This window comes from Pholis gunnellus (assembly GCF_910591455.1).
Source record: "Pholis gunnellus genome assembly, chromosome: 13".
NCBI lineage: Eukaryota > Metazoa > Chordata > Actinopteri > Perciformes > Pholidae > Pholis > Pholis gunnellus.
The window spans coordinates 15,741,254-15,769,199 of record NC_136540.1 but is presented as its reverse complement, the minus strand read 5'-3'; the positions used below and the strand labels follow the sequence as shown (position 1 = coordinate 15,769,199).

General features: G+C 39.6%; 1 protein-coding gene across 1 annotated transcript; it reads right to left on the bottom strand.

Moving 5' to 3' along the window:
* Positions 1 to 1,792: 1,792 nt before the first annotated feature.
* Positions 1,793 to 27,411, bottom strand: ar (androgen receptor). Its single transcript, XM_079171331.1, has 8 exons — positions 26,216 to 27,411; positions 18,990 to 19,141; positions 18,682 to 18,798; positions 12,787 to 13,065; positions 10,718 to 10,862; positions 6,675 to 6,805; positions 6,382 to 6,533; positions 1,793 to 6,031 (listed from the first exon to the last, which is right to left on the bottom strand). Exons 1-8 carry the CDS (start codon positions 27,277 to 27,279, stop codon positions 5,873 to 5,875), a joined length of 2,199 nt encoding a protein of 732 aa, XP_079027457.1. The 5' UTR covers positions 27,280 to 27,411; the 3' UTR covers positions 1,793 to 5,872.
* Between the last annotated feature and the right edge of the window lie 535 nt (positions 27,412 to 27,946).

Genomic DNA, 27,946 nt, shown 5'->3' with positions numbered 1-27,946 from the left:
TGAAAATATGATTGTGTTATTGCATGATGTTATAGTCTGATGTTTGGAATGAGTCATTATTTTATTATTCTTAATTTAGCACAAGGAATGTAAACAATACAGGAAATTAATGTGCAAATATGAAGGATGGAATTCACTCAGCTGGTGGAAATTATGCTACAACAAAATCAAACGACAAGAAACAACAGAGGTTCCATTAAACTGAACATTTTACCTGCGGCTGTATGCCTCCAGCAACCAGTCATGTTGCAGTTTACATCCATGTCTGTCATCACTATCTTATTAGACATTTGTGGTAAATTCTCATAACTAGCATATGAATTCCTGAGTTATGGCCAAAAATGTGTTTTGTGAGGTAAAAATGACTTTTGACCACCAAATTATATTCAGTTCATCCTCGAGTCCAAGTGGATGTTTGTGCCAAATTTGAAGAAATTCGCTCGAGGCGTTCCCGAGATATCTCAAGAATGGTGCGGATGTTAGGTCGCGGTGACCTCGACCTTTGATCTCCAAAATCTAATCATCTAATCCTTGAATCCAGTTGGACGCTTTTGAAGAAATTCCCTTCAGGAGATCCTGAGATATTGCGTTCACGATAGCGGACCGGACTTCGACGGACTGACGACCACGAAAACATAAACGCCTCTGTGCAAAGCGACACAAATCCAAAATGACCGAAGTCATTACGATTCCTCCCGAGAGGAAAATAAACAGACTGTGTATACTAAATTCTCCATGGCAACACAGATGTCAACCTGCTGGAGGCATGACCGAAAATCAGTGGATCCCTAAAGTCGAGACAGCTTTCCTCTGTGGTGACGGCGAGTGTCTTGTGCAGAAGGTCAGTCGGTCCATTAGTTGTTGTTCAGCCTGGACCACAGACATTGCCATCCCGAGCGCATGCTGCTAGCACTCCAAGTCTCCAGTGTCTCCATCCAGTCCATCCCGTGGCCTTGAATACTTGCTGCATGCAAAACATGCTGCCTTTGACAGGCAAAATAAGTCATCTAGTGTCACATTTCCATGAGGTTTTATCTATATTCACTTCAAATATCCTTTATCAAGAGGAAATGCGTACAATTGAAGGAGCAAGATATTCTTAAAATGCAAGTTCAGTTCAAACAGGACTGTAAATTTTACCACCCGTGACATTCCAAATGAAAAGGAGGAGCACAACAGTTCCTATCATTATGTACTCAGTCTGTTCTATAAAGATAAAGTCGGACATTGTATGTTACCATCCGCTCCTCCTGCCACATTCCAACCAGCCACACTGAAATTCACTGATTTGTATCTCAGCTGCTGCACCAGCGGCACTGGACTTGGTGGTTGGTCGGCTCTGATCAGGGACCATCGGATATTCCCTGCTCGGAGCTTTCGTGTCAATTAAGATGAGCTTGAGCTGCAGTAAATCAATATACAGCCGAGTGCGACACTTTCAAATCGGGGAGAACAAGAACAAAGAAAGTGCGTGTTCTCACTGAAGCAAGCGCACGGTTCAGGGGATGTCCAAGCTGAACTAAACATATTTTTCTTTGGTAAATCATTTATACTGGATGAATATGTGTTATACTTTTTAGTTAAAAGCATCATGCTTACCAGATAACTTCGGCACATTTTTAAAGATCTTTCTGTTATTGTCTTTTCCTTTTTTGTCCGGCATTCAAGCAGTGTACGCAGTTTAGAATCCATACAATTAATGAAGTAAGAGTCTTTATGTCTCAAATCTGAGTTGTTCCGAGCATCTCTTTTTTTACAGCGTCTTGTACAATTACTTCAAACAAAGAAATTCAGAATTGTTTTAATTGCCTTTAAAAGATGATGCAGCTTTACACATTTTGAAAAACACACATATCCAAGTCACAAAAGGTAAAAATCTGACTTTAAAAGTCAAGTGTTAGGACACCAAAACAGACATTAAACAAATCAATATATACAGTTACTGTAGCATGTACAAAGATCAGGTGAATACGCAGTACACTGGGCACATACCAGCTTTTGTCAATTTACATAATACAAACACTGTAGTCTACTGTGATTAAATCATATTTGTATTACAAAAATTACAGAGCAACGAGGCGGCTCATTGAAGTGCATTACTCACCGGCACTAGAAGTGCCTTTAAATTCCCCAAATGTAATGCATAATAAAGTTAAAACAGCATTAAAAAAAAAACACAACATTCTTTAGAACCAGCGTTAATTTAAAGGATAAAGAGTTGCTGCAACATCAGTCTTACAACATAGTGCATACAGGAAATGTGAGGTTTGATAAATGTCCATTTCTGATTTTTTTTTTATTTGATCAAAACTGAAGCATTATGTGCTTACTTAAAATGACAGGTACTGCGAGTCATTTAACTGTTTTATATATCATTTGGGTTCTTATTATCTTTTAATTAAGCTTCTGTGTAGTTGCAACTTCACACTGAACTGTCGCTCTCTCAAATGACAGCAGACACATTTATTCAAGTGTCAGGGCTATAATCAGCCGCTGCGGTGGGGTCAAGTGAACTTGTCTATAGCTACTGGATTCCATTTTCTCCCCCATTCCTGCATAGCAAAGATTGTATAAAAAGACAAGACGAAGACATTCATTTCTGCAGACGAAGTAAAGTACTCTGCGGCGCTCGACTGGAGTCTATGAATGAATCAGTTACAAAACACTGAAAATGACTGTTCTAGTCAACGTATCACTTTGCACTGTACAACAAAACGGCATCATGCCTTCTGACAGATGTCCCATGCTTTGAACAATGCTGACGCCATCAGTCGGTATGCAAAAAGACAGGAACATGGAGTGATCCGTGGATGTCCATGCATTGCTTTGTGTAAAGCGAAACCCCCGATGCCTACATTTAAACAATCACGTGACGCATGCATCTACAAGCTTTGTGAAATAAATGTGGAACTGTTCAAAAGTGTTGAATTTACAGAGTTGTGAAACGTTCCTGCAGAATGCACCACAGAAGTGAATTTGAAGTTTTGTTTGCGTTGGATTGTGAGTGCCCTACACGTCTAGTTCATCGTCCGAAAGACACTATTTCAGTGCAATGTACGCTCTGCATCAAGTAGACCAAGATCATTGTGCAAAGTTCCTTGTATTTCACCTCCTTGGTTTGTGTTTCTTAAATAACATACAATAACCGATAACTATATTTGACTACATGAATGAATACTTTTCAACAGTTGGGCTCAAGTGTCTTTGATCACTTATCTTCAAGGCATTCTTCAGGGTTTTTTTCCCCTTGGTTTTCATCTCCGAGGTTTGGCAGGACAAGTCAAGGTCTTTCACATTCTACATCCGAAGCCCTTCCAGTTACTAGTTGGCGGTAAGTTTCGATTTGTTGTCCTGTTGGAACATTACTGGCCTAATCTGAGATCGCTGGCTATTTGAATCATCCAAGTTCTCATCCAGTGTTTGCCTGTATTTGGTGCCTACAAGTCTACCAGTCCCTGCTGCAAAGTGCACACAGCATGACTCTGTCAACACCATGACGTTGTCAACGCCGTGTTGTCTATCAGGGATGTTCTACTCTGCTGTAGTACACAGTGCTGAGTGCAGACTGCATAGTTTTAGTTGTATCAATGAATATTTTGCTCTGCCTTTATATGCTTTATAGGAAACGCAAAAACAATCTAGGTGGGGGGGGGGGTTGACACTTTTTAAATATCTATACAAACATAGTTTGTCATGCAGAAAAAAAAGATATATCTTTGGCAACCTCTTCAAAGTTACACTAGGAATGTTCAGTTATCAATAGTTTTGTAGCTGTGCAGTGGAGAAATAAAGTACCGAAACTTCTTAAACTAACAGTCCAATTTTCTACAATTTCACTAATGTCAAGTACCTGCTTTGACAAGTTTACCAACTAAACATTTATAAGTTAATGCTTTAAAATGTGTAACATGAAGAAAACAGCTTTACACATTTGCTGCCAATGTGATGTGAAAAGGTTTGAAGTGCAGAACGATAGATAGTAAGCATGCAGTGAGCTGCAGATGTCTGAACCGTGCTGCATTGACTCAATCAAACAACGGACCGTTTACAGTTTAACATTATAGAACTCCGGTTGTTTCTTCTGTGGCCTTTGTAAGAATTGTACAGATCATGCACGATCACGTATGATATTTGATTTTAGAAGGGGACAAGAGCAAATAGTGATGACCAGGTGAAATATTTGTTGTGCTGGCAGTGCCTACACGTACCAGGATGCACTGCAAAAGCAAGCTTCTGATGCCCAGGATCAGAAGCATTTGTTCGGACGTATACTCAAGTAAGGCTGAAATAACTCCGGCCCTAATAGTCAATACACTGTAAAAAGTATCCTCATCCATAACATCCTCTGCACTCTTATTTTTGGATGCCATGTTTGCTGTTGCAAAACAAGCGAAGAGAACAAGTAAGTTATGTGTGGTATTGGTTTGTTAATTGTATTTACACAATGGAACTTACAACAGATTTAGGAAGTTCTGTTTTTTAGCAGCATCTAGAGCACACCCCATGGCCAGAGGTAGGGACTACAAATCCATGCTCGAATAGCCAGTATTTCTTCCATGCTTCCAACTACGTCACTGCCACTGTCAAAAGACAGCCCTGGATGCAGGAACATTTTGCAGCAGTGAACTTTCTCTGTCAAAAACACGGCACCCACTAAGGAATTCATTGCCTCAATCAATTACATTTATAATCCTCCATGATTTAGGGTGGCAAATCTTCCCTTTAAACAACACAATGTGCCGTTTTGGGTGTATGGGTGCTGCCAGACACAACAGCTGACCCACAGCCTGACATTACCCGTCATCTTGTTCACAGTGTAAAGTAAATACGTCTTTTCATTGTGAATTTAAGCTTCAATAAAAGTGATTTTAAGTGAATGCTGGATGAACACAGTCTTGCATACATATTTGTTACAGTCAGATCAAAACAAATATACTGCAGCTACCTGCGATTGCGGTCAGAACTACTTCAGCTAAATGTTCAGTGCAACAACTTAGTTGTTGAGAGACATGTGAGCCCAAGAGGTAGTAACAATGATGTTATTTATAATTTCATAGTTGGATTACCCTATCAGTAACCAATACTCTACTTGGCTTGATTTAGTTTCAAATTACGACAGCATATGTCCAGACAGTAGACTTTATCCTTAATGACCGACCTGCAGCCCCAAAACTACTGGACACTCACACAGCAGGACAATCTAGTGTTGTAGCTTCACTGTAAACAATGATGATGTGGCACATCAACTTTGTCTTTTACAAAGTTATAAACTTTTTTTTATTTTAAGGCACTTAAGCACTTAAATGCCTCACAAGTTGTATTAATTACTCTAAATATCACAAGCAGGAACTTAGTAGGTGCATCGGCACTTAGAAAAACAGATTTTGGGAAAGTTGATGGGAAACAAGTATTTGTATATTTCTGTGATCCAATTCTCATCTGCTCTTTGGGCCGTCTCTTGTTTTTCAGTATTTATGAATACCTTGTCAGGTGTATGTATAATAAAGGTCACATGCAAAACTTCCAAAAGTGTTTTTGACCCCGTTACTTTTTGGTTTCTGTAATCATGATTTACAGACGTACTGTGTATGCAAAGTAGAATCTCTGAAAACACAAACTGTCCACTCAGAAAAAGCTGAGCTGTCAACAGGTGATGCCTTGCAGTGCCTCAGATAAAAGCTTTAAACAGTTTTGAACAAACAATCTCAATTATGGCTAAAAGGAAAAAAAAAAGAAAACACTTGAGCAACAAAATAATGATTACAGGACAGGGCTAAGAGCTGTTAGACAGAAGATGTAGGTAAACAGTACCTTTGTTAAAGTTTACGGAGGCAGCAAAGATGAGTCACTTTTTGATCAATTAAAAATCCCTCTACTCGTGAAACAAGATCGGTTTAGCCAAACCTGCCAGCATCTTTGGTACATGTACTGAGATTATTTCTCCAATCATCTCTGGGAAGCTGACCTTCGTGTGGAGCGACTGAGCCTGGACGAAAAGGTCAAATGTAAACTGGTGGAGCTTCTTCACCGTCTGCAACAGAAGAAAAGCAAATAAATCATTTGGCTAAAATGTACTACAAACAGGGTTTTGACAATGACTCAGGAGACATGTCTCGTGAAAATATATAACATAATGAAAAATCATATCAAACTCCTTCGTTAAACTTTTTTTTTTTTTTTTTTAATTTTCAGCTTGCACTGGTTTAAATGCTGCATTTTCCATGGGCTATTAAAAAAACACGGCATCCCATGTGATTTAATTGCATGGCAAAGCCAAGAAATGTTTTAAGCAAAGTACAATTAGTCTTGCTTTAGACTGTTCTCCTGGCTTGTCTATGATGCGCCCACAATTGAAGCCATTTGAAGCAGTGTGTATCTCACCATCTGGAGAGAGTCCAAGAGTCGGGTGAGCTGGTAGAACCGCTGAGGACAATTGGCCGCCATTCGATAGTTAATGAGCCGATCGAGTTCGTTGATGTAGGTGAGACGCAATTCATCGAAGTACTTCTGACTCTTCAGACCCTCAACTGGAACTGTTGAAAACAGAAACAAAAAAAACAAACAGCTTTGACTACATGCTCAGCAGTTGTCTCTCTCCTGCATGTCCACTTATGGGATCAAGTTAAGCAGTTTGTTTTGACATTTTGATGCTCAGCACACCGGACAAGACTTACGAATGCTGAAGAGGAGCAAGGCCTTCATGCAGAGGAACTCTTCCTGAGAGATCTGCAGCAGCAAGAACTCCTGTGAAAGATGTCTCATCCTTATGCAGTGCTCATACATTGAGGAAATCTGCATCCGATGTCTGCAGATATAAAAAAAAAAAGGTCAGGATCAGAAATGTGAAATAAAAGGACATTTTCAAATCCGAGAGTGAAGGAACAACTTGCTTTACACCTCGGACATTTATTCTGTAATAAATAACTACTGAATGGGAAAGTCAGAGGTTGGATCCATATCTATCAATGCTGTAATGGGGTCATTGGCACTGAATTATCTTTAAAACAATACAGATTTCTGCCATGTGATCGTTGGCATTTAGAGCAAGATGTTTAAAACACACAACTCTGTTACGCCGAATGGCAATACAGTTCAGTGAAATGTCCTAATCATTTATAGTGGAATATTAAAAGCGGTGATTGGATATTTCATGTTCCTCACACATGAATAATCTTCAGTTATTTAAACGAGCCTGGGAGAAGAAGAGTGAGAGAACAGGCATCGTGATCAAAGTTTGCCATCTCTATTCAGTGTGATAAAACGATTCTGCCTTTATTATCACCGAGGAAAGAGACAGTTTGTAACATTGTTCTATGCTGCGATGATAGAAATGCAATAGAGCTAGATAGACCTGAATGTTCCCCATCTCTCAAATGAATGCAAAGTTTCAGATATGCGATCGTCTACTTGCATAACAGACACAGATCATGTACAATCCAATAGTTGCACATTTTTGATAAATTCAAAAAACCCAGCTTTGTGAGGACGATGATGGAGATGGTTTGTTAATGGGGATGATGTCATTGCTGCACTGACACCCATCTCCAAACAATGACCAGAGCTACTGCACACTGAGCTGCTGAAGCTTCTTTTAAAATGCTATGTAGCCAACAACATGTGACTTTCAAACGTCCTCATCAATCTGATGGCTGAACTTTCTGGCTTGAAAAAGTCATTGTAGATTTGAAACGGCTAACACTGCAGAACATACACTTAACCCCCAGTCAGGTCTGACGGACACACATAAAACAACCAAACCGTATGCAAAATGTAAGCTTAGTTAACTGGTGAGTTGGGTAGTTGACTCTCTTGCCGCAAGTTCTATTAGAAGATACCACTCTCATGTCTCGCTGGTTAATATACCGCTATGCTTGTTAGCTTGTTAGCTTAGCTTTGCGTAAAGACTGGAAACAGCTAGCCTAAGTCTGTCCAAAGTTGACAACATCTGCCAACTAGCACCTCTAAAGCTCACTGATTATAACGCAATACATGTTATTTCTTATTTTTGTGTTAGTTTAAAAGGCTATTTTGGGCCAGGAGCAGCGTTAGTCTCTAGACCCTATGCTAAGCTAAGCAGTAGGCTATCAATCATGTAGCCCTTGGCAAGAAAACAAATAATTTCCAAAAATGTCAAACTACTTCCCAGTTATACCAACAGCTAAAAATGTCTGTATGACAACCTGCTTCTGTATATAAACCTACACAACCATCATAGATTACATGTCTGTATCAACTGTCTTATGAGATAATGTATCACAGCAGATATCTGTTCTTTTATGTGAATATATTTTATAAAAAATAAAGTAAACCAGTATGCCTGATGTGATGGTGGGATTGTTGGTGAGGTATATAAGTAGTACACCTGCACCTTTAGTTGAATGAAAAAGCCCAACAGTCTCCTCCATCTCAGTCCTTAATTCAGTCTCCAATTACAATGACTGTGCCGGGGTTTTTACCCATCTTAAGGAAAAAAGACTTGGCCCGACAGGAGACGGTAAGCAGCTAATTTAAAAGATCACAAGGAGCACTCAACATTTTATGCAACATTTCTTTCAAGTAGCTTAAATTATCCACCTTTCTGATTTACATGGCCTCCACCAGCCCTAATTCAATCCTAGAAAATCTGAACTACTCATCCACCAACCCTCAAAAAAACAGCTGAATAAATGAACTTCTACCATGATAAGGACCTTTGGTCTGAATATGGATTTAGACTTAAGTAAAAGGTTATGGAAAATGAGAGGAAAACAACTACATTTTCCCTCTAACCATAACTTGAAACTTGAAACTGGAATCTGTTTGGGATTCCCTGGTGGTTTCCTCCTCCTCTAAACCCGGTGTTGATATTCTATTTATATTCTGTATATTCTGTCAGCTGTAAAAGGAAAAACACCTGCTGTCAAATCACCGAACTGGGTGTGACAAAAAATGTGAAGTAAGGAGAGTTTGAGTCTGTCTCAGTCGGTGTGCATTTTTTGATTTACATAATAATCAACCTAATCTGTATGGATACTCGGTGAGGTGACATTCAGCAAACACAACAACTGCAAGCGGCTTCACGGAGAGCTGTGTACATTATGGCTTTATTATCTCCACCGAGAGGTTATGTATTCGGTTCAGTTTGTTTGTTTGTCAGCAGGATTACAGAAAAACTACTGGCCCCAATTGTCATGAACCTTGGTGGAAGGAACCCATTACACTTATGAAGAGGATCCGAATCACAGGTGGGTTTTTTCACCTATGGAAACGGCCTTGGCGGCGGTCTGCTCTCTCCGAGTGCCCTTTTGCATTGCCCCTTGTTATATTGTCACGGGGCAATGCTGTTTTGTCTATTGACTAAGTATTGCAGTTATTGTTTTAATGGAAATCGAAACGAAAAATATCAGAATTGTTAACTTAACACATCAAGTTCAGCTTACTCATCACAAAGAGTATTATTCAGTCTGTCTGTGGAGGAAGCTTTTAAAATGGCAAAATAACCACGATGTTGTATGATGTCATAGTGTTGTTGTCATAGTGATGTTGTCATAGTGATGTTATTAAGGTTATCTCTGGTTCGGAGTCTACATCAGTATATTTTGCAGAAAGCCTGATTTATAAACTGGTGGGCAGAAAGGGTTTATTAATGGGAGACACTATTTACTACCTGCACGATATGCAAACATAAACTAAAAAATAATATAAGAGCACAGCTTTAAAGTTGACTGACTGCAGGAGTTGACCTGAACAGCAAGTAAATCTGAACTCTGTGCTCACTTCAGGATGTTGTATTAAATGTTGATGCTACCTGCCAGATTTATCCTGCCAGTTCAAGATCGAGCCAGATACTTTCCAGGTACTCCTTTTATTGATATTCATAAATATAAACTACGATTGAGGTTTTCTCCCAAGAAAACTTCACAGAGGTACTAAAACCTAGTGTTACTGTAGTGTTGCATACAAAATTAATATAACAAATGACAGGTGGTATATGCTGTCGGTTTACATTTAAAAAAAAGATACATTTTCTCTAAATATGACAGAGAGTATTTATCAGCAACAAACCTCTGAATTGCATGCATTTGTTTGGTTACTGTAGATGAACAACAGCATTTCACATAAAATAGACATAAATAATGAATGCATGCAAGAATAGCTTAAATAGTGCTGCTGTTATAAACTACACAATAATAATGTGTAAAAAACCCCGGCATACTATGTATCATCAGTTTACACAACACACACAATACTTGAGCTTTTAAAGAAATAATTATTGATTTAAAGATCAACTTACATTTCCTACTCTCACAGATCTATGGCAGTAAACATTTGATGGGACTAAATAAGACCGTTAATATTCCTCACTAACACTCACACAGACCAAACCACTGTTGTCTGTCATGAGTAATATTCAGAGCTGAATCAGCTTCACCAGGGCTGTGAGAGTTCCTCCCTTTAATCTCACGTTGACAAAAGAACACCTACGGCGGGAATTGGATGAACATGATCCAAAAAAGCCTGCCAAAAATGTTAGAGACGTCTTTGTGTTTTGAGAAATGGAGAGAGAACGAGACAGAGACAGAGTGAAACTGATACGTCTGTATTATGTACGACAGCGCCAACGACACTCCCTGGGGCTGATCTCTATATGAAATGAGGAGCACAGCATGTTGGTCACCCACTGATGAAATCATTTTAGAGACCACAGTTGAATTCAGGACTTCAGAGTTGTACATACTCATTGAACACGAGATCCGGGGCGAAGTAAAGCATCCTGCCGTTGACGTTCTTGTACGACCTCCATCCCAGGGCAAACACCATCACCCCCATCCATGAATGTTGAATGACGGTCATTTGGTCGTCCATATGGAGATTTCTGAAACCTAGGGACAAAGATTCAGCATCGTAAAATACAACACGTATTTGACATATGGCATATGGCATTTAATTGATCTGCCTCCTACTTGATGATATATTGAGATTTATCTTAGTGTAGATATTACATTTTTAAAGACTGGTCCTCAGAATTATCTATTTTTAAGAGTCATTGGTTTAATGTTAGGAAATATTTTGTAAGAAAAATAAATAACTCAATTACTTTGTTTGTATTAAACATCCATGATCTGGAAGCTTTTTACTCGAATGAGAACGCAATTCTCTTAGAATTGTGTACCATCATGTGAAACATTAAAATAACCTCCTAAATTTAAGTATCATTGGTCAGCATGGTCTTTAATTACAAAGCTTTTCTTCAGAATGACAGAGAGCAATCAAAGAAAGTAATAGACATGAATACATTAGGAAAGGCTACGAAATAATATCCAAGTGAGCACCGTTTGATACAGGAAATGGAAGCTGCATCATATGACCCATGCACGGCCGAGACAGAAAACACTGTGAACAGTGTGCAAAGCTGGTGGATACCTAAAACAATACAGATTGCTGTCATTGCAGCAAAAGGTGGCTCCACCAAGTACCAATATGAAGGCATTGAATACGGATGCAAGTTTTAAATGTTCGTTAAAAAAAAATGTTGCTCTTAAAGATTTCTTTTTTTTTCTTTTTTTATAATTCTGGCTTTCAAAAATTGTTGTTAGAGCTCATGGAATTAGCAAAAAAGAATCCTGAATGTAAATAATGTGTAAATATCATTTAATCCCCAAAAAAAACAATAACTTTTAAACAGATGTATTACTCTTGTAAGCCTACATAACACTCACCACATATTTACAACCACACAGGATAGTTGTCCCAGTATTAACCTATAAAAATGATAAACAGCTCTAACGTTGCTCACGGCAGTCTGTGTGGCCCGCATACTTTGCTATGTTCTGTCTTGTTCTGTCATGTTGACTTGTCTAAACTGCTCCATCAATGTTTTGAATGTTTGCTCTTTAACTGAAACGTAAAATAAAACTTTAAACAGGTCAAACCGGATTAAACTGAAATAATAGTTATAGGATCCAAGTCTCAGAGAGAAACTAAATTGAACTAAAACTAAATCTAAAACTCAATCATAGTCAACAAGTAAGAAGCTTTGGTGTCTTCTTTGACTCCGACTTAAACGTTAAGGCTTACTCACCAGATCAGAGTTTTTAGTCATCTGAAAACAGCTTAAGTGTGGGCACTTCTCCCACTGAGAGAGAAAGACAGACTAATGCATGTGTAATACTCAATTTTTGTAGAGGCAGCTTACAGTTTGTATGCGATGATAATGGTCCACCAAAGGATCTGAGAGCAGTGTTAAAATCTTAAATATAAACTTAAAACTAACAGCTTCAGTCTGGCTTTTGATTGGAACTTGTATTATTTACAGTTTTGTTCTATTTGAACCGATTAGTATTTCATTTGACTTTCATCCTTTCCATTTGTCGCGTGAAGTTCGATAAAAGAGCAGCACCTGAACAGTGGGAAAAAAGAGCTGGTTCACTGTACTGTGTCACAGGTTGGCTCATACGAGATGGAACCATATTTGCTTATCAGAATCTAAAGCTGCTATAATCAGGATATTTACATTAACAACAGATCAAATAACCACTTGTGTGTGAAAGGGGTCACTCGTAGTCCCCGACTCTGCAAATCCCCTCAGCTCTATGGAGCCTTTTAGCGTCTTTCAGCTCATTGTTTTGGTTTTATGTGTTTCGATTCACTCTCACTGCTTTGATCAAGGCAGTTTTCAGACAGCGTCATAAACCTACCCAGCACCAAACGGCAGACAGACACAGTTAGCAACTAGCTGGCGAACACAGCGGAGCATTCAGCAGCCAAAAAGCCACACTGCTTCAAAGACCTCAAATAGTGTCCTACCTGGCAATCCTTTGGCCCATTTGACCACTTTGACCAGTTGTCTCTCTCCCAGCTCGTTGAGGCTGGTGAGCAGCGTGGCTGCTGAGTCCGGTTGGCCGTAGTCGTGCCCTGCGTTCACCACCTCGGGTTCAATGGACTCCAGGATGTTGAGGAAGACCATTTGGGAGTTGAAGTTCAGGCCTGATTTAGGAGAGAAATTCTGGATGACTTCTGACGGGTCCTTCAGAGGATGTTCCTCCTCAGGGTTTTTCTGTTGTCCAATCTTCTTCAGTTTACGGGCTACAAACAAAAGCAAGAAATTAAAAATCCATTCATTTATTATTTTGTTTATGCTATTTTATCACCCAACCAGTTAACGAGCAAGCCTGGTCATTAATCTCCAACCCACCAGAGCTGCATGTGTTTTGCAAATTATCCTAAATTACTACATTTGATTGACTTTGACTGACGAATCCAGTTGTTCCTCTAAAATAGGGGTTCTCAAAGTTTTGAGGACAGAGTGGCAATATAGAGAGCCAGCATATGATTGAGGGCTGCACAGGAAGTCGTAGGATTTGTGATTGGTCTCAAAATGGTGTTGGACATTAAATTCCTTGAGTGCCGAATTCGCCCCATTTGCAGATAAGGCAGATCACTTTATCTGTCCCCCGAGGTCAGACGAGTCGATCTATTATTCCTGAAAAATACTTTTCTCCTCAACCGCACAGCTTCTATATCCTTTTTCTCTTACTTCCATGCTAAACTGTAGAGTTGTCCACTGAAATCATTAACTGTCTTTACCAGCACTAGCATTGTTGACAAAACATAATTCCCATGACACTTGCAAAGTGCCACTATATGCATGCACTTCATGTCACATTCAAGTAGGGCTGCACGATTATGGCCAAAATCATAATCACGATTATTTTGATCAATATTGAGATCACAATTATTTATCACAATTATTCATAAATTAAAGGGACAACATCTTTTTATTGCACTTTCACGTTTAAATGAACAAGAACACTGTTGTGCTACATTCTGGCTAATGTACACATCTTGGCATCAGACTGGTCCTTATCACAGTGCATCTCGTAGAAAGAAAATATAAATAAAATAGTATCAACACGTTTTACCCAAAATTAAATCAACAGAGCACTGCTTTCACTTCCATGTTGTGCTTAGTTGAGGAAGCGCTTGATTTGATATGTAGCCGAGCATTATAAACGTCAATATCGTGACGTATCGCAGCCAAAATCGTGATCGCGATTCAAATTCGAATAATTGTGCAGCCCTACATTCAAGGGCCACACAAAATGTTTCTGCGGGCCGCAACTTGAGCAACTGTGCTCTGAAGACTTGTGTCTGGAGCCATGATGGATTTTCTGCTTACTTGTAAGATCCATTATAGCTCGATGTGCAGAATGATTTGATGCTCCAGTGATGGAAGAACAAGGTTTCCCTTTCAGAAAATAATCACAATCGCAGATACTAGCGAATGCATTTATCGGCACTGAACTTTTGACTCTCAGGTCATCATTGCTAAATAGCACAATCTGAACAGTACAGAGACTAAAATTACTTCTCTTTTATGAATTATCTGATTCATATCGCAACTGTGGGTTTTAAGTAACCTTTTGAGGGAAATAGCAATTTTACCCAGCAAACACTCTACACTTAACACAGATCTACTAATATTGTTGACTCATATTCCATTTGAAAGAAAACTCTCTGAACAGATGAGCCTCATCTGGTGGAAAACCTTGAGGTCATCTTGTATGAGAGCTCGCTGGTGATTTCAATGTATAAATTATGCCCCCCCCTCCCCCTATATCATTTTTTCTCCCAAGAAGCATCAAAAGTATATCACTGAACTATACCACTCACCAAATCACGAAATCATGCATGTTTGCATTACACATATGTTTCCCTACACACTGCAAAGCATAGAGGGATTAAGAGACACCGAAAAGTAAAAAATAACAAGTACCATATGTTTGGAAAAACAACTTGCTCATCTTGAGCAATGAAAAGGCTGCAATTTCTTTCCCCACAAATGCTGAATGTCCCGAGGCAGCTGCTCCATATGACAACCTGCACTTATAAACTGAATGAGAGCCAGGTCTTTGATTTGTTGGAGTAGATTGCCATGTACAGAAAGTAGTGATACGACCAAAATGGAAAGATGATTCTACTAAACAGCTGCGAAATACATTTGGTTCTCTTAACAGTCATGGTTTAAGACCACCACCATTCACTGCACTCAATAACTGACTGATTTATTTCCACAAGTTAAAGAACTGTGGGCAGTTAAGCTTCACCTCAGCCTGTTATTTGAAGACGACAGGCTGAGCTGGAGTGTGACTGACAGATATATATATATATATATATATATATATATATATATATATATATATATATATATATATAACGTGACTATGTGCTGAGAAATGACTGCATTAAGGAACAGGCATGTCTGTTGTTCATTTATGTTTAACTTTTGTTACAATCTGCTAAAACAGATATGCTCTTTAAAATAGGTGTCATCTAATTCATTTGACAATTAATCTGTTTTAGCTTTAAGAGGTAAAAACAAAACCCTCATGGAATCAACATATGAGGCAAAATTACTTCTTTAATCAATTATATCAACGTTGACTGACAGTTAAAATGGTATTGATCGTAACGCAATTGCCTCTTGCGGCGTCTGTGTCGGGAATGTCTCATTAAAACTGCAGCCTGGCTTTCTAGTTCAGTTGAATAAATATTGAATTGCCAGTTATAGACTAGACTTAGGTCTCTCTCAAGAGCAGCGGGGTTGAAAGACAATTGTCGATTATATAAGAAGGATAATTTGCAACTCTCACATTTCTATGTCTGATCTGGTAACAAACATCTCAAATAAAAATGGTTAATTAAAAAATTCCTTCCCAGGTTTCTGAGTTGTGACACAGGCAGGCTTCTGATCTTTGCAGAGTACAGTGTAAATAAGGTGGGTTGAGCTAACCTTAAGATCCCCCCGCGCTTGAGTTGAAGCCAATACAAATAAGCGGTTGACATCCAAAACGATGGATTCGAGCACAGTCTGTTACACAGACAGAACAATTAATCAGTCAAGCTGCTGTTAACCACGTGGACTGACCACACGGAGCTGTGGCGTCGGTATCATCGGCTGTTTCCGGCTGAAACTGACCTCCAGTGCATAAGCTGTAATCCATTCCAAGCCTATTTTCACTCAACCTAAATTGCACATGTAAAATTTATTGGACATTTTCGCCTCAATATACTCACATCTTGTGGACCACTTCCCTCTGTGTCATTACCCGTCTCATCCCCATTATAATCACCATCTTTATCCTGACTACCATTTTAGGTTGCCAGGCGAGACTTGATTGCACAAAAAACTCGAAGGTCACTTCAGCACGTTTTGCTCCTCTTGAAATGCCTTTTTGTAATGTGTTCCTTTGCAGAACCCACTTTACTCTCACTTTGGTGTCCAGGTTGTAGATGTCATTACATCATTAGCTCACCGATGTCAGTTGTGTTTGAGGGAGTAATGTGTCAGAGAGTGTGACTCAAAGAGAGAGAGAGAGAGAGAGAGAGAGAGATGTGAAGGAGCTCTGGTAAAAGATCTTCCACAAAGGCTCCTGTCGCTTTCTTCCTCCTATTGTTGTGGATATATTATTGTTTTATTAGTTTCTATGAAATAACACAAATCGGGGCTGGAAATGATAAGAAAACTGTTAATTATCACTTCAAACTAAATATCAAAGGTTAGAATAGTTCATTTGGATTCACAAATTGTAGTTTCTTTAAAAAAGCAAAAAACTCAACGCCAGTGACATATTTATGAAAAGCCAGGGTCATTATTTCTAAATGATGGTGACACTTTGTTCAACCCAACACCAAACATAACCAATAACTAGTACCAAATAGTTGAGATTGTATTTTTAAGCCCTGAATTATTATTACTATTGTTATTACATCAAAACTACTGTATTTGTTAATATACGTGAGACATTGTGCTATTTAACAGCTCAGTGATTCACAGGGACCTTAGAATTCAGTCGCTGCTACTTTGCATTTAGAGCTGGTAGAAGTTTTCAGAAATGACTAACTGGGAGAAGAGCTCGGGACAGACGAGGACACTCTGCAGGTTTGAGACCTCCGTACTGGTTTAGAATCACTTGGGATCCCACAGATGATGTTTTCTAGGAAAAAAGGACATTTCTGCTGCTATGTTGAGATGGATGAATTAAGTTAAAAGCTATACACTAATGCCCAAATAACAATCCCGAACCGTGCCCTTCAATCAGGTTTTTTTTTCTGATAAAAACCTGCTTATCAAAAAAGAGTTTGAGTCCACAAGTCCACATAAATCTGTCCTCTGGACCTGACGTGAAGAGCTTCAGTGTGGTTGTTCATTCACCGTTTGATGAAAATAAATTACCATTACTGAAATGCAGAACATTTGTTTGAATGAGTAATACATTTAAACTGACAATGCTCATCAGCGCACTGCATTTTTCCCAACTGAGAAGCTGGAGGAGAATGGCAGCTCGTGTAAATCATTAACCAACTCTCGCTGCTGGTGAGACACAAATTGTTCTGAGATTCAGGGGTTGAGGTCATAAACTGTAAAAGGTTTTAGTATAATAAAATCCGTGAGCTCTATTTGCATTTCAACACAAGAAGCCTTAGTTCAGATGTGCTGCGAGGTTCCTTCAGGTCGCTGCAGACAGATACAGCTATCCTGGTTCGGTGACAGCAGCCTCTCAGTGCAACTTCTATTTGTGGATGTAATTAGCATTCCAGGAATAATATGGAATTCAAATTATAAAAATGAAATCTTTGAGCAATTTATAATAACTAGGCTTTTCAATATTGACCAGATGCCAAACTCAACAAACGCAAGATTCAAAAGGTTTCTTTGCTTCGGTTTTTAGACCGTCCAAACTACGAGGAGAGAAACTACAAACAGAATATGATATGATCGAATGATACAAAGTTTAGAGTTTAATTGATACCTAAAAATCCAGTGAGTCAAACCAGAAACCTTCCTGCTTCAATTTTTTTTTTTTATGGTATTTTGAGTAAAGCCCCTCTGGGATAATACGTATAATTTTTTTGCCTCCACTTCTAAAAATGATTGTCATAAATTTTCCTGTGAAATGCAGCGAGTGAATTACATGTCCAGGATGAGAACGTCTGTGAAAGGAGGCTCTTTAAAGCCTCAACTAGAAAAGGTGTGCCTTTTTACTTACAATCGCAGCATTAGATCACATTTTCCCTCCATGGATTTCTCAGTGACTGGTGGCAAAATTACCAGCATGTCTGCTGCTTTAATTCACATGTCTCATGTCAGCTTTGTGCTTCGAGCACAATTTTCACCGTTAACAGAATGAGAAAATGGAAGAGAGTGAAAATTGAACACAAGACTAAAATTAGTCCACTACATGTCAATCTTTACAGCCTAATATGACGAACAGATGTGGGGGACAGTAAGGAGAAGCGAATGGAATAGGTCTAAATTGCATGGCAGCTCAGTCAGGGGCTTGATTATCAGTAACATCCCCTATTGTGATGATGCTGCAATTGAAGAGAGCCAGCTAGGATGTGCAGTGCAGAGAGAATAAAGTACTTGGTCCTGGGAAACCACTTTTAGGACTTCACTTTCTCTGTAGTGTGCTTTGTTCATACAGTGTGTAGTGCACAGTGTTTATTGTAGTCCATGCTGCACAGATGTATGTATTTTTAAGGTATATTTCTACGGCACACATCCTTTGCCTGAAGTGAAATGCAACTGATGGTAATACTTACAAAATAGTCGGTGGTTAGCAACGCTATATTAAAAACGTAAAATAAACGACAATTGTTTCTCCTAAAAGCAGATTTCAGTATCTTAATTCATCCTACCTCCGAGAGTCATTCCAGCTTCAAAACACTTCTTCAGCCGACAAGATGGACAGTTCTTCCTTCTTAGCTTATCGATAGTGCAGTCGTTTTTGCTGGCGCACAAGTATTTCTGTTTGCCTAAGCGGACGGAGAAACCAGAGGTTACTTGTAGATAAACAATCTGTTGAATTATTGAAAATATAGGAAACACTGGATGTACAGAATCTGTGTGGTTTAACTAAAATGAAAGGCAACGGGTTTAGCTGTTGAGTACTGGCATCAAAGTGGAGAATCTCAGTGCCCGAGTGTACCCCCCCCTTGAGTTTTACCTTCCGCAGCCCTTTTGAAGAAAACCTTGCAGCTGCCACAGGTGAGCGCACCGTAATGGCAGCCAGATGCCTCGTCTGAACAAATGAGGCACATCCTCTGCGGTGGAAAGAAGAACTCCATGGGGAACATGTGCTCTCTGCCAGTCTCGAACCTGCAGTACAACATATGAAACAGGACTTCTATGATCAATGAACAGGACACTCGTAAAAACAAGGTTATGACTAACATTTGATTGTTGGTATTAAATCAAAACAATATCACCATTTATTTTCACTAGAAATCAATGTTAATGTTCCGCAGCTTGGATCAACTGGGTCACTGCACTGAATTTTACTATCCATTGTTTCTGTATTTCACTTGGTCTTTTATCATCTTATGAAACTAATAGCCCATTTTAAAGCCTAACCTTGAGAGCACACACCACAGTATAGCCATAGTTTTTTACTGGTTTAATACTGTCCAAACTGTAACCAAAGAGCATTTACTATTCACTCCCCGTGAGCCCTGCTACAGCCTCTCAGTGAGCAATTTAAGGAGGACAGAGTGTGATGACAGAAAGTGTGGGAAAGATCTTAGTGCCAACACCGCGGCCAAGGGGGTTGGGGGGGTTGGGGGGGGGGGGGGGGGGGGGCGCGCGATGGGCGCCCGGCTTCAGCCTTGAACACGGAGAGATTAGAAAAGGTTCAGACATAACGTTGCCTCAGTGATGTGCAACTTGAGATATCAAGGTTCGCAGTAAAAAAAAGACAAGGATGAAGCTCAACCGTGTCGTGGTAGAGTTTAGGTGACAAGAGGAAGAAAATGATTCAGACAAGTGGGAAAACTGATGTAGAAAGATGTCTAGTAACGTCTAGTATTTAAGTTATTATCTATACAATACTATGAAACAATGGAGAGCTTACATTCAATTTCATTCATAACATTAATCTTAGCTCTGAAACCTGTACTATAGACTTTAGACTGATGTCCAGACTAGCGTGAGATCAGAGATCAGGGATGTGATGAATAGTGACTGGAAAAGTGACTTTTTGTAATAGCGAGAATTCTCATGTGGTTTAGGATCCATCAACAATAAATGTTAAAAAATATGCACGTCAAGATCTGTATGGCAACGCTCTTTTTATTGGTAAAAGACGGGCGGTGATACAAATTTACCGAATTTCTCTTGGATTAAACCTGACGTAACATTTCTAACAGCATAAAAAGGTTAAAATGTTGTCCTTTAACTTCAGAAATAAAAACGATCGGTATTACATATATGGTTTGTGAATTCCTAAACAATTGTCACATTCAATTTGAGTCCAGAGGAGGCGACACACACTTCTACTTGAGGTTGTGCCATACATACACACACTTAGACCAGAGGACGGCAAAAAGGTGAAAATAAACGCATAGAACTGCAGTATTTAAAGCTTTAAATAAGCCACGCTTACTTTCAAAGTCCGATATTATTAATTTCGTTCCAGTGTGTGTAGTACAAGAAAAGCGTGTGTCACGTGCGGTATTTATGTGAAGAGAATGTAAGATGAACTAGTCCAGTGACCTGGAAGTTCCTGGATTTAAAAGCATGCAGGGATGAAAGATTCTGGTATAGTTTACATTTATTACACTTTTTAAATGTGATTTATCTCATTCTGTCAGAGCTTGGGGAAGATTTAACATCCACTCTCCTTCTTTCCGTCTTGTGAGGTTAAATGGTTTTTTGACATACGCTCTTAAATACAGATTATTCTGTCATCTTTGAGATGATGAAATGTGACTTACACCGATATTGCATAGTAGCTGATTCGCTTGAATACTTTTGCTGTGAATCATGATCATATTCTTGTTTCCTCACACCTTTGGAGAGCACCAGACGTATGGTATACATGCAAGTATTCCAGCAGGAATTATTGTATTACAAAAATATCAATACATATGATGCACAAGACAAAATTAAATACTTTGCAGAATCACATGAATTCACTGCCCCGATCCAGCTACATGTGTTCTATTACATTATACTGGCACTCAAGCATTTTGTGTGAAACATTCCAGGACTGCAATTAAATAAAATCAGACAATTTAAACAAGTACAAAAGTACGATGGGATAAAATACCCAGCAAATAATACGAGATAAAACAATAATAAAACGGATAAAACAAGTTGAAAGTATAACAGTGTGCTTGTATTAGTAAAACTTTTTTAATCAGTTGTTCTGCAGCCTCAGATCTGCAAAAGCCCAGCCACCTGTAGTCCTGAACCAGGACTTAGAAACCGCCCGCAGAGCCCTGCCTGAGGACCAGATGATGCTACCTGAGCCACTTACGTGATTGATGGTCGGATAAATGAGTGAAATACATGACTTCATTGCACAGATTTGCCTCAGCTTGCTTGATTTTACTCTGTATAATTTGCTCGACTGATACGCGTCCATGAAAATGTCAAAGTTGAAGTAAGTGTGAGTCTGGAAACTGCGTGCAGTGTTGTTGCTTCAGCTAAATAAGAAGAAACATCTGTTTTCCCTCATGACATACTGACAGCATCAAGTTCCTCCGTCACAAGACATAAATGTCATCACGGACGAGCTATCTTCACTGAATTCCTTCACTGTACATTGCTGTTTATGGGTTGTGGCAGGATTTTCTCACACAACACTCTGGACATAATTCACTTCACTCCACACACAGATGTTACAAGTTTCACTTCTCGCTCTGCTTTCTGCAAAAAAACAAAACTCTAAGTCTTCAAATCTGGTCGATTAAAGATAAATTCATCACTTCTGTCTGTTTCTGTAAAAATGATAATCAAAAGTACAGCACATGCCAGCAAAGCAATCCTATTAAAAAGTCTCTGTTCGAACAATTCTCGTAAATTACATCTCCGCCCAAGACTGGAATCTCTCATGTGGTCTACAGATGGACCGGTGTGGCCCCTCTGTCGACCAGAGTCCAGAAATTCAACCAAAGCTGCAACTACATGACTGCCTGTGCCATACGCCCTCAGCCAGCTGAACCGGTTCACTGCCACACAAGGCCAAAACACAGTGGTGGAAGAACTACCCAGATAACTTGACTTAAGTGAAAGCAGCAGTACCACACTGTCAAAATACTCCACGACGTCTGAAAAGGCCTGTTTTCAAAGTCTTCCTTAAGTACAAGTATGTAAGTATTATCAGCAAAATGTACCTAAAGTATCCCATTGTGCAGTAGACTGTTCCCCATCAGTGTTTAGTTATTATATGTTTCTGGCTTAATATTACTGCTGCAGTAATGTGTATGTTACATTTGACTGCTCTAAATGTTTATGGTTGGGTAGTTTCATCTAAAGCAGCGCATCGTATTCTGCTGTGAGAACAACGTACCTCTAACGAGTCAGAAAAACACCTCTGTGACTATAATGTTCCAACTAATTGAAAATGGTTTTACATAGTTTATTTATCTTAAGAAGTAGAATCATTAAGGAACACTTGATCCTTCAAGAAAAAAAAAAGACAAAAAAAGTCAAATTCCAAATCACTACATTTGGAGAAACATGGTTTTCACTGGAAAGGAGGGGTATGGTGATTATTCATGGAGGAGGAGATATTTTAGCAATTTGGTGACAGCGGCAAATCATCACAGCAATAGCCAAATAATGTGTGTGTGTGTGTGGGGGGGGAGCGATGGTAGGTAGGTATAGCGATGAGCTGTATTTCACTCAATTGAAAGTCTCAACAGGAAAGAAATTGGGAACAAAAACCCAAACAGCTGTATGATTTCAAAGGATCTTTCTTAATAACTCCGCAGAGCAAAGCTCAGATTTGGAACAGGGTAAGATCAAAGACCTGCTCTGGGTTATATTCAGCAACATGAATATAATTCAGAAAACCTGCCTCTTAACAAATGCCGAAGAACTTGGGGTGATAAACAAGAGGAAATCTGGATCTATCAATGCTCTAACGTCTTTATGCTTTTGCTAACCTAGAAGTCTAAAGCCTGTGAACTCACACTGAGGTCTGGCTCGGGACCTCAGCCACAGATGACTCGTCTCTCAATTTTCCAGTGTTTCCTGTCTCTGCCTACAGTCCAAAGATTTAAATACAGGAAAATACCATAAAAATAAAACCAGCATGTACCTTTTGCTATTAGGCAAAGTATGTTTAGGGCTCTGTGTCTTCTTGATTCAAAGCAGATGAAGTCGGAGCACAGCTCAGGAGGTCTCCACGTGTTTGGGAGCAGCTCCTTTGTTTGGGATACTGCAACTGGATTCACTGGTTTCACATTTAGGAACACCACTGATCAAAAGTATTATGATTGCTAAACAGAATGGAAAACTTTAGAAGGCCCATTATTCCAGGAATTGATCTCAGACCTGCTTTCTGCAGTTTCCCAAACAGGGGAAGCAGTGAACACACCTTTCTGGCATTAGGTTCAATGATTTAGTTTGGTGCCGGACTCATAAAGCACACGGGGCGTGCTTATATTGATAGTTGATACATCATGTTGCCATGTGTATTTGCAAACACACAGAGGTATTTTCTCTGTGGCGTACAGCTCTTATTGAGACTGCCTGCAGGAGGGTGGATGTGGCGATGGCGCAGCAGAAGGAAATATTGTATGGAGACTATTTCAACATTCCCCCTCTTAGGACTATGAGTGGACAATTAACAGTGTCACGGTTTTCATCTGACACATTTACATGTAAAGTTAGACACTACAGGCGTAAAAAAAATGCAGCTATGATAAGTCTTCTTTCAGACGAGTGGAAAGAAAATATCAACAATACACATTTCGGTGTTTATTTTACTACTTTGACTATTTGCGTCTGTAAACAATTCTCATACATTTGCCAAAAGTTCGCATGACATAATGCTTTAATTGCACATTGAAACATAACATTTAAGAAAACACGTAAAACAAAAAAAGTTATTGTCTTAACGTAATGCAAGTAATTAACTGGGGACGTTTCATGGTGGGATCCATCATTCATCAGTGTCTTCCAGATTGTACATTTCGCAATACACACTTTTAAAGGCCGTTTTCTCAAAACACGTTTTTCCTCACAGAGTGAGCCATAAATCTACTCTTATTCACCAAAAGCTCCTTCTTATCTATACTTTGAAGATCTTTACTGAGGCTTATGTTTATAAATCATTCATAGACAGATTTATAGAACATTTTATTCCTAAAAACATGGCCACAATATATTTCTTTAATGTCTCATGTTTCTCATTATGAATAATACAAAAGCGTACAAAATCATTTTTAACCTGGCTTTATTAAATGTTCAGATTTCTGTTTTGGAAACGTATGCAAATGTCTGCTAATTTGCATATTTAAATATATTTAAATAATATATATAATATAAGATATAATTGTCTTAATGTAAGTAATCAACTGGGGATGTTTCATGTTGATATCGATCAGTTACTTTTTTTTTTACCTATTCCCCTTAATGCTGTAATTTTGATTTACCTTAGTTTATTGGTTATTTTGTTATTGTCTATTTGCTTTTATTTATCTTTAAATATTAGTAAATTCTCACTTATTTATATTTTAGTATTATAGTCTGTATTATGTCAGCTGTTGTTCAGGGATTGTGTTGTTTGGTTTTCTATTATCTGGTTTTGAGAATCTGAAATTCAATAATTCAATAAAAAACAAAACACCACCTATGACGGCTTCATCTATATTCCTTGTTCGTACATTTATAATTTAGTAACACACACAGTAATGCACCGAGCTGATTGGTGTCAGTGTTCTCAATCAATCATCAGCCGGTCAGAGAAAAGGTACGATGACGTCAGCTAGCCGTACACATGCGTAGCTTGTGGCTGTCAGTTAACATGTCCACTCTGTGTGCTCCGTCATCCTGGAGGCCACACTCTCATCCAGTAGACCGTGCAAATCGTCGGCCCCAACACTAAAAAAAAAAACCTGACAGCTTTGGAAACATTTGTAAAATTGACAAGCGTCTGAAATTGTCAGAACTATAAACGTTTCCCTCCGCTTAGAAACAAATTGAAGTCAAACATTACTTTGCTGTAATTACACAGTTCAGTGGTGATATTTTCTCACAGGAAAACTAGATTTGTGATTGTAAGCAAAGCCGCTTTCCAGTGATACACATTGTTTTCACAGAGTACATTCAGAAATACACATTGTTTTCACAGAGTACATTCAGAAATACACATTGTTTTCACAGAGTACATTCAGAAATACACATTGTTTTCACAGAGTACATTCAGAAATACACATTGTTTTCACAGCGTACATTCAGAAATACTTTCTTCATTCGTTTTTTCACGTGGATGTTATGAGCAGGTGACTCAGACAAAACACTGACAATTATATGTTTGATGACAGACTACAAAATGTGTTCTTGAACAGAACTTTATGGATTTGATTTAACAAACCTTAAACATATTATTACTTTACAATATATTTATCGTTTTGTTTTGTTATTTTACAGTGTGAACATAAAACTTTACAATGACTTTACGAGATTACTCAAATTTAAAGGAGCGTTTTAACGAGGGCTGCTTCCACTCACCTGTAGCCTCAAGGAACTTTGTTTTAAAAGTGTGCCAGTGATATTTTAATTAACAACATAAAATCTGCTCAGGGTTGCACATGAATCTAAAGTATCAAGGATGTGAACCAGACAAACATATTCATACATCTGTTTCAAAATGCAGTGCCACCTCAGTTGAGTTTTAGTTTGCAAAGCATTTATTAAAAGTAGCCTGATAATGTTATAAAGTACTCTTTGGTATGCTTTTTGTCTATAAGCAGTAGAACACGTGTTCAGTATGACATTTGGTTTCTGACAAAAAAAAAAGAAGTTTAAAATAAACATATTCCTTTCAATGTAAATAAACATTAAGACCTTAAACAGCTGTCTGTGATAAGTAAATAAATCCGCTGAATGAGAATAAATCCATCTATATCTATTATGAAGCTGGCGTTATATTATGATGAAGTGTTTTTTGCCCTTGCCGTAGAGTAAAAACATCTAATCTATGTGGGAGCTTATCCACCGATGACAGCCCCTTAACGCTCGTGCCTGTGGTCACATAAGGTCAGACTGTGGTTACATAGGAGCATTAAACTTAATCAGAGTTAACGTTTTGCCGCAACATCGTCTAGAAGTTAGAGCAAACTCACCCCTTCTCTGCTACCCAAACATTATTTCAGCTTCGTCATCACATGACACAAGACACATATTATTATTATTATCATCACAATTATTGTTTTAGCTTACCTGGTGTCATTGTAGGCGACATCCAGCCACTCGCCGACTTCGGTCTTCACGTAGTTGGAGTTGGGATAAGGCGGCCTCAGCATCCCACCGGGGTACCACTGCTCGGGACGCACGACGCTCCTCTCATATGGATTACATATGAACGCGGTGGCGGTCTCCGTGCTGTGCGCATTCATGCACTGCCTCGAGCCCCAACACTGAGAGTTGTACTTCTCATTAGGGTTGTAATGACTGCCCCACGATGCCCCGGCAGACTCGCCGTCCTCGCACTTCACTTTGACGCTGTATTGTTCCGGCTGATAACCGCTGAAGTTGTTCTCCATGGCGTCTCCGAAGTCCGTCACCTCATGCTCGTAGACCCGGCACGGTCTCTCCCCGGTATTCTGGCCGTAGTGTGCCAATAAGCTACCTGGCTCGGATGGCGCATAGGGGCAAGAGGCAGCGCGCGCTGTGTCCAGATGCTCTCTCTCTACTGAAGTTATGTCATCGGACTCGCACAGTGCGAAGTTTTGATCATGCACAGATGTCCGATCCGGGGCGAGGTGTTGGGGACGCGCGGCCGTCTCGGAACTTTTGAACATCTCCACCAGTTGCCTCTGGTCGTGCGGGGACCGGTCGTCTCGTTCGGGGCACTTGTACTCGGTGACGGCGCCGTGAGCTCCGGGACAATTACGAGGCATGTACAAATACTCCCCACGCATTTGGTCATTGGCGGTGGCGCACGGGGGGAGAGCGGCATCCACGTCGCTCGTGTCATTGGACTCCATGGCCAGTCCCAGCGACACGGACACCGCTTTGCAGAGCTCCCTGGCTGTTTCCGAGATTGTGGCGCAGGCAGAATAAGAGCGACTGTCGCCCACACGGCAGTCCGCGTTTAACAACTCCTCCTGAGGAGCGGCAGCTGTCTGACAGCAGGGTCTTTCCATGTCACGGGCTAGCAGATCAACATGTCCGGAGCCAAAAATGTTTGCGTCTGCATTGTTGCGCTCTTTCAGCCTGCCGACGCCGTTTCCCTTTGAGGTTTTGGTAACATGCGCCCGACTTTCGTCAGTTTTTAGCGCCATGCTGGGAGCGCTCGCGGCGTCGCCCCTTTTTATTTTCTCCCCCCCTGACCAAATTTTGCTCCGCGATAACTGTTAGTTTGGCTCAATTCCCGAAAACGAAAAAAAGTGTTTACTCGGCCAAGAGATCGAAGTTTGCAGGACAAATGTCTCCGCTGCGACTCTCGCGCAGAGCCTGTTGGTAGAGGTCCTGAGCTCCAGGAGTCACAAACTCCTCCTAAACGGAGATTCACGGAGTCAGAGGCGCTCGGGTTGGGTTTGATGAGAAGTGAATTCAGCGGAGGACTTTTGTAGCCTATCTGGCAAACGCAGGAACTTTCCCCCACTGAAATGAGAGCATTGCGTTGAGTGACTCATTAGTCAAATTTAAATTTTTTAGATGCTACACCCACGCTACACGCAGACGTTAAGAAAACACATGCAAATGGAAATGACATGAGCAAATTAACAAACGAATTTGTCATTGCAATTTGACAACACATGCGCAGCATTTAGGCCCACAAAACATCTCTCAGTGAGCTGTGCGATGCACTGTCTGGGAAGGACAGATGTGGCCCCTTAATTAAGCGTTTCTTTGTGGGTTGAATTTCTGTTTCTGGGAAAACCTTTCCAAACATTTCTAAATGACTTCTGGAGCACCCATCGGCTTTTTTGAACATTGTGGCACCTC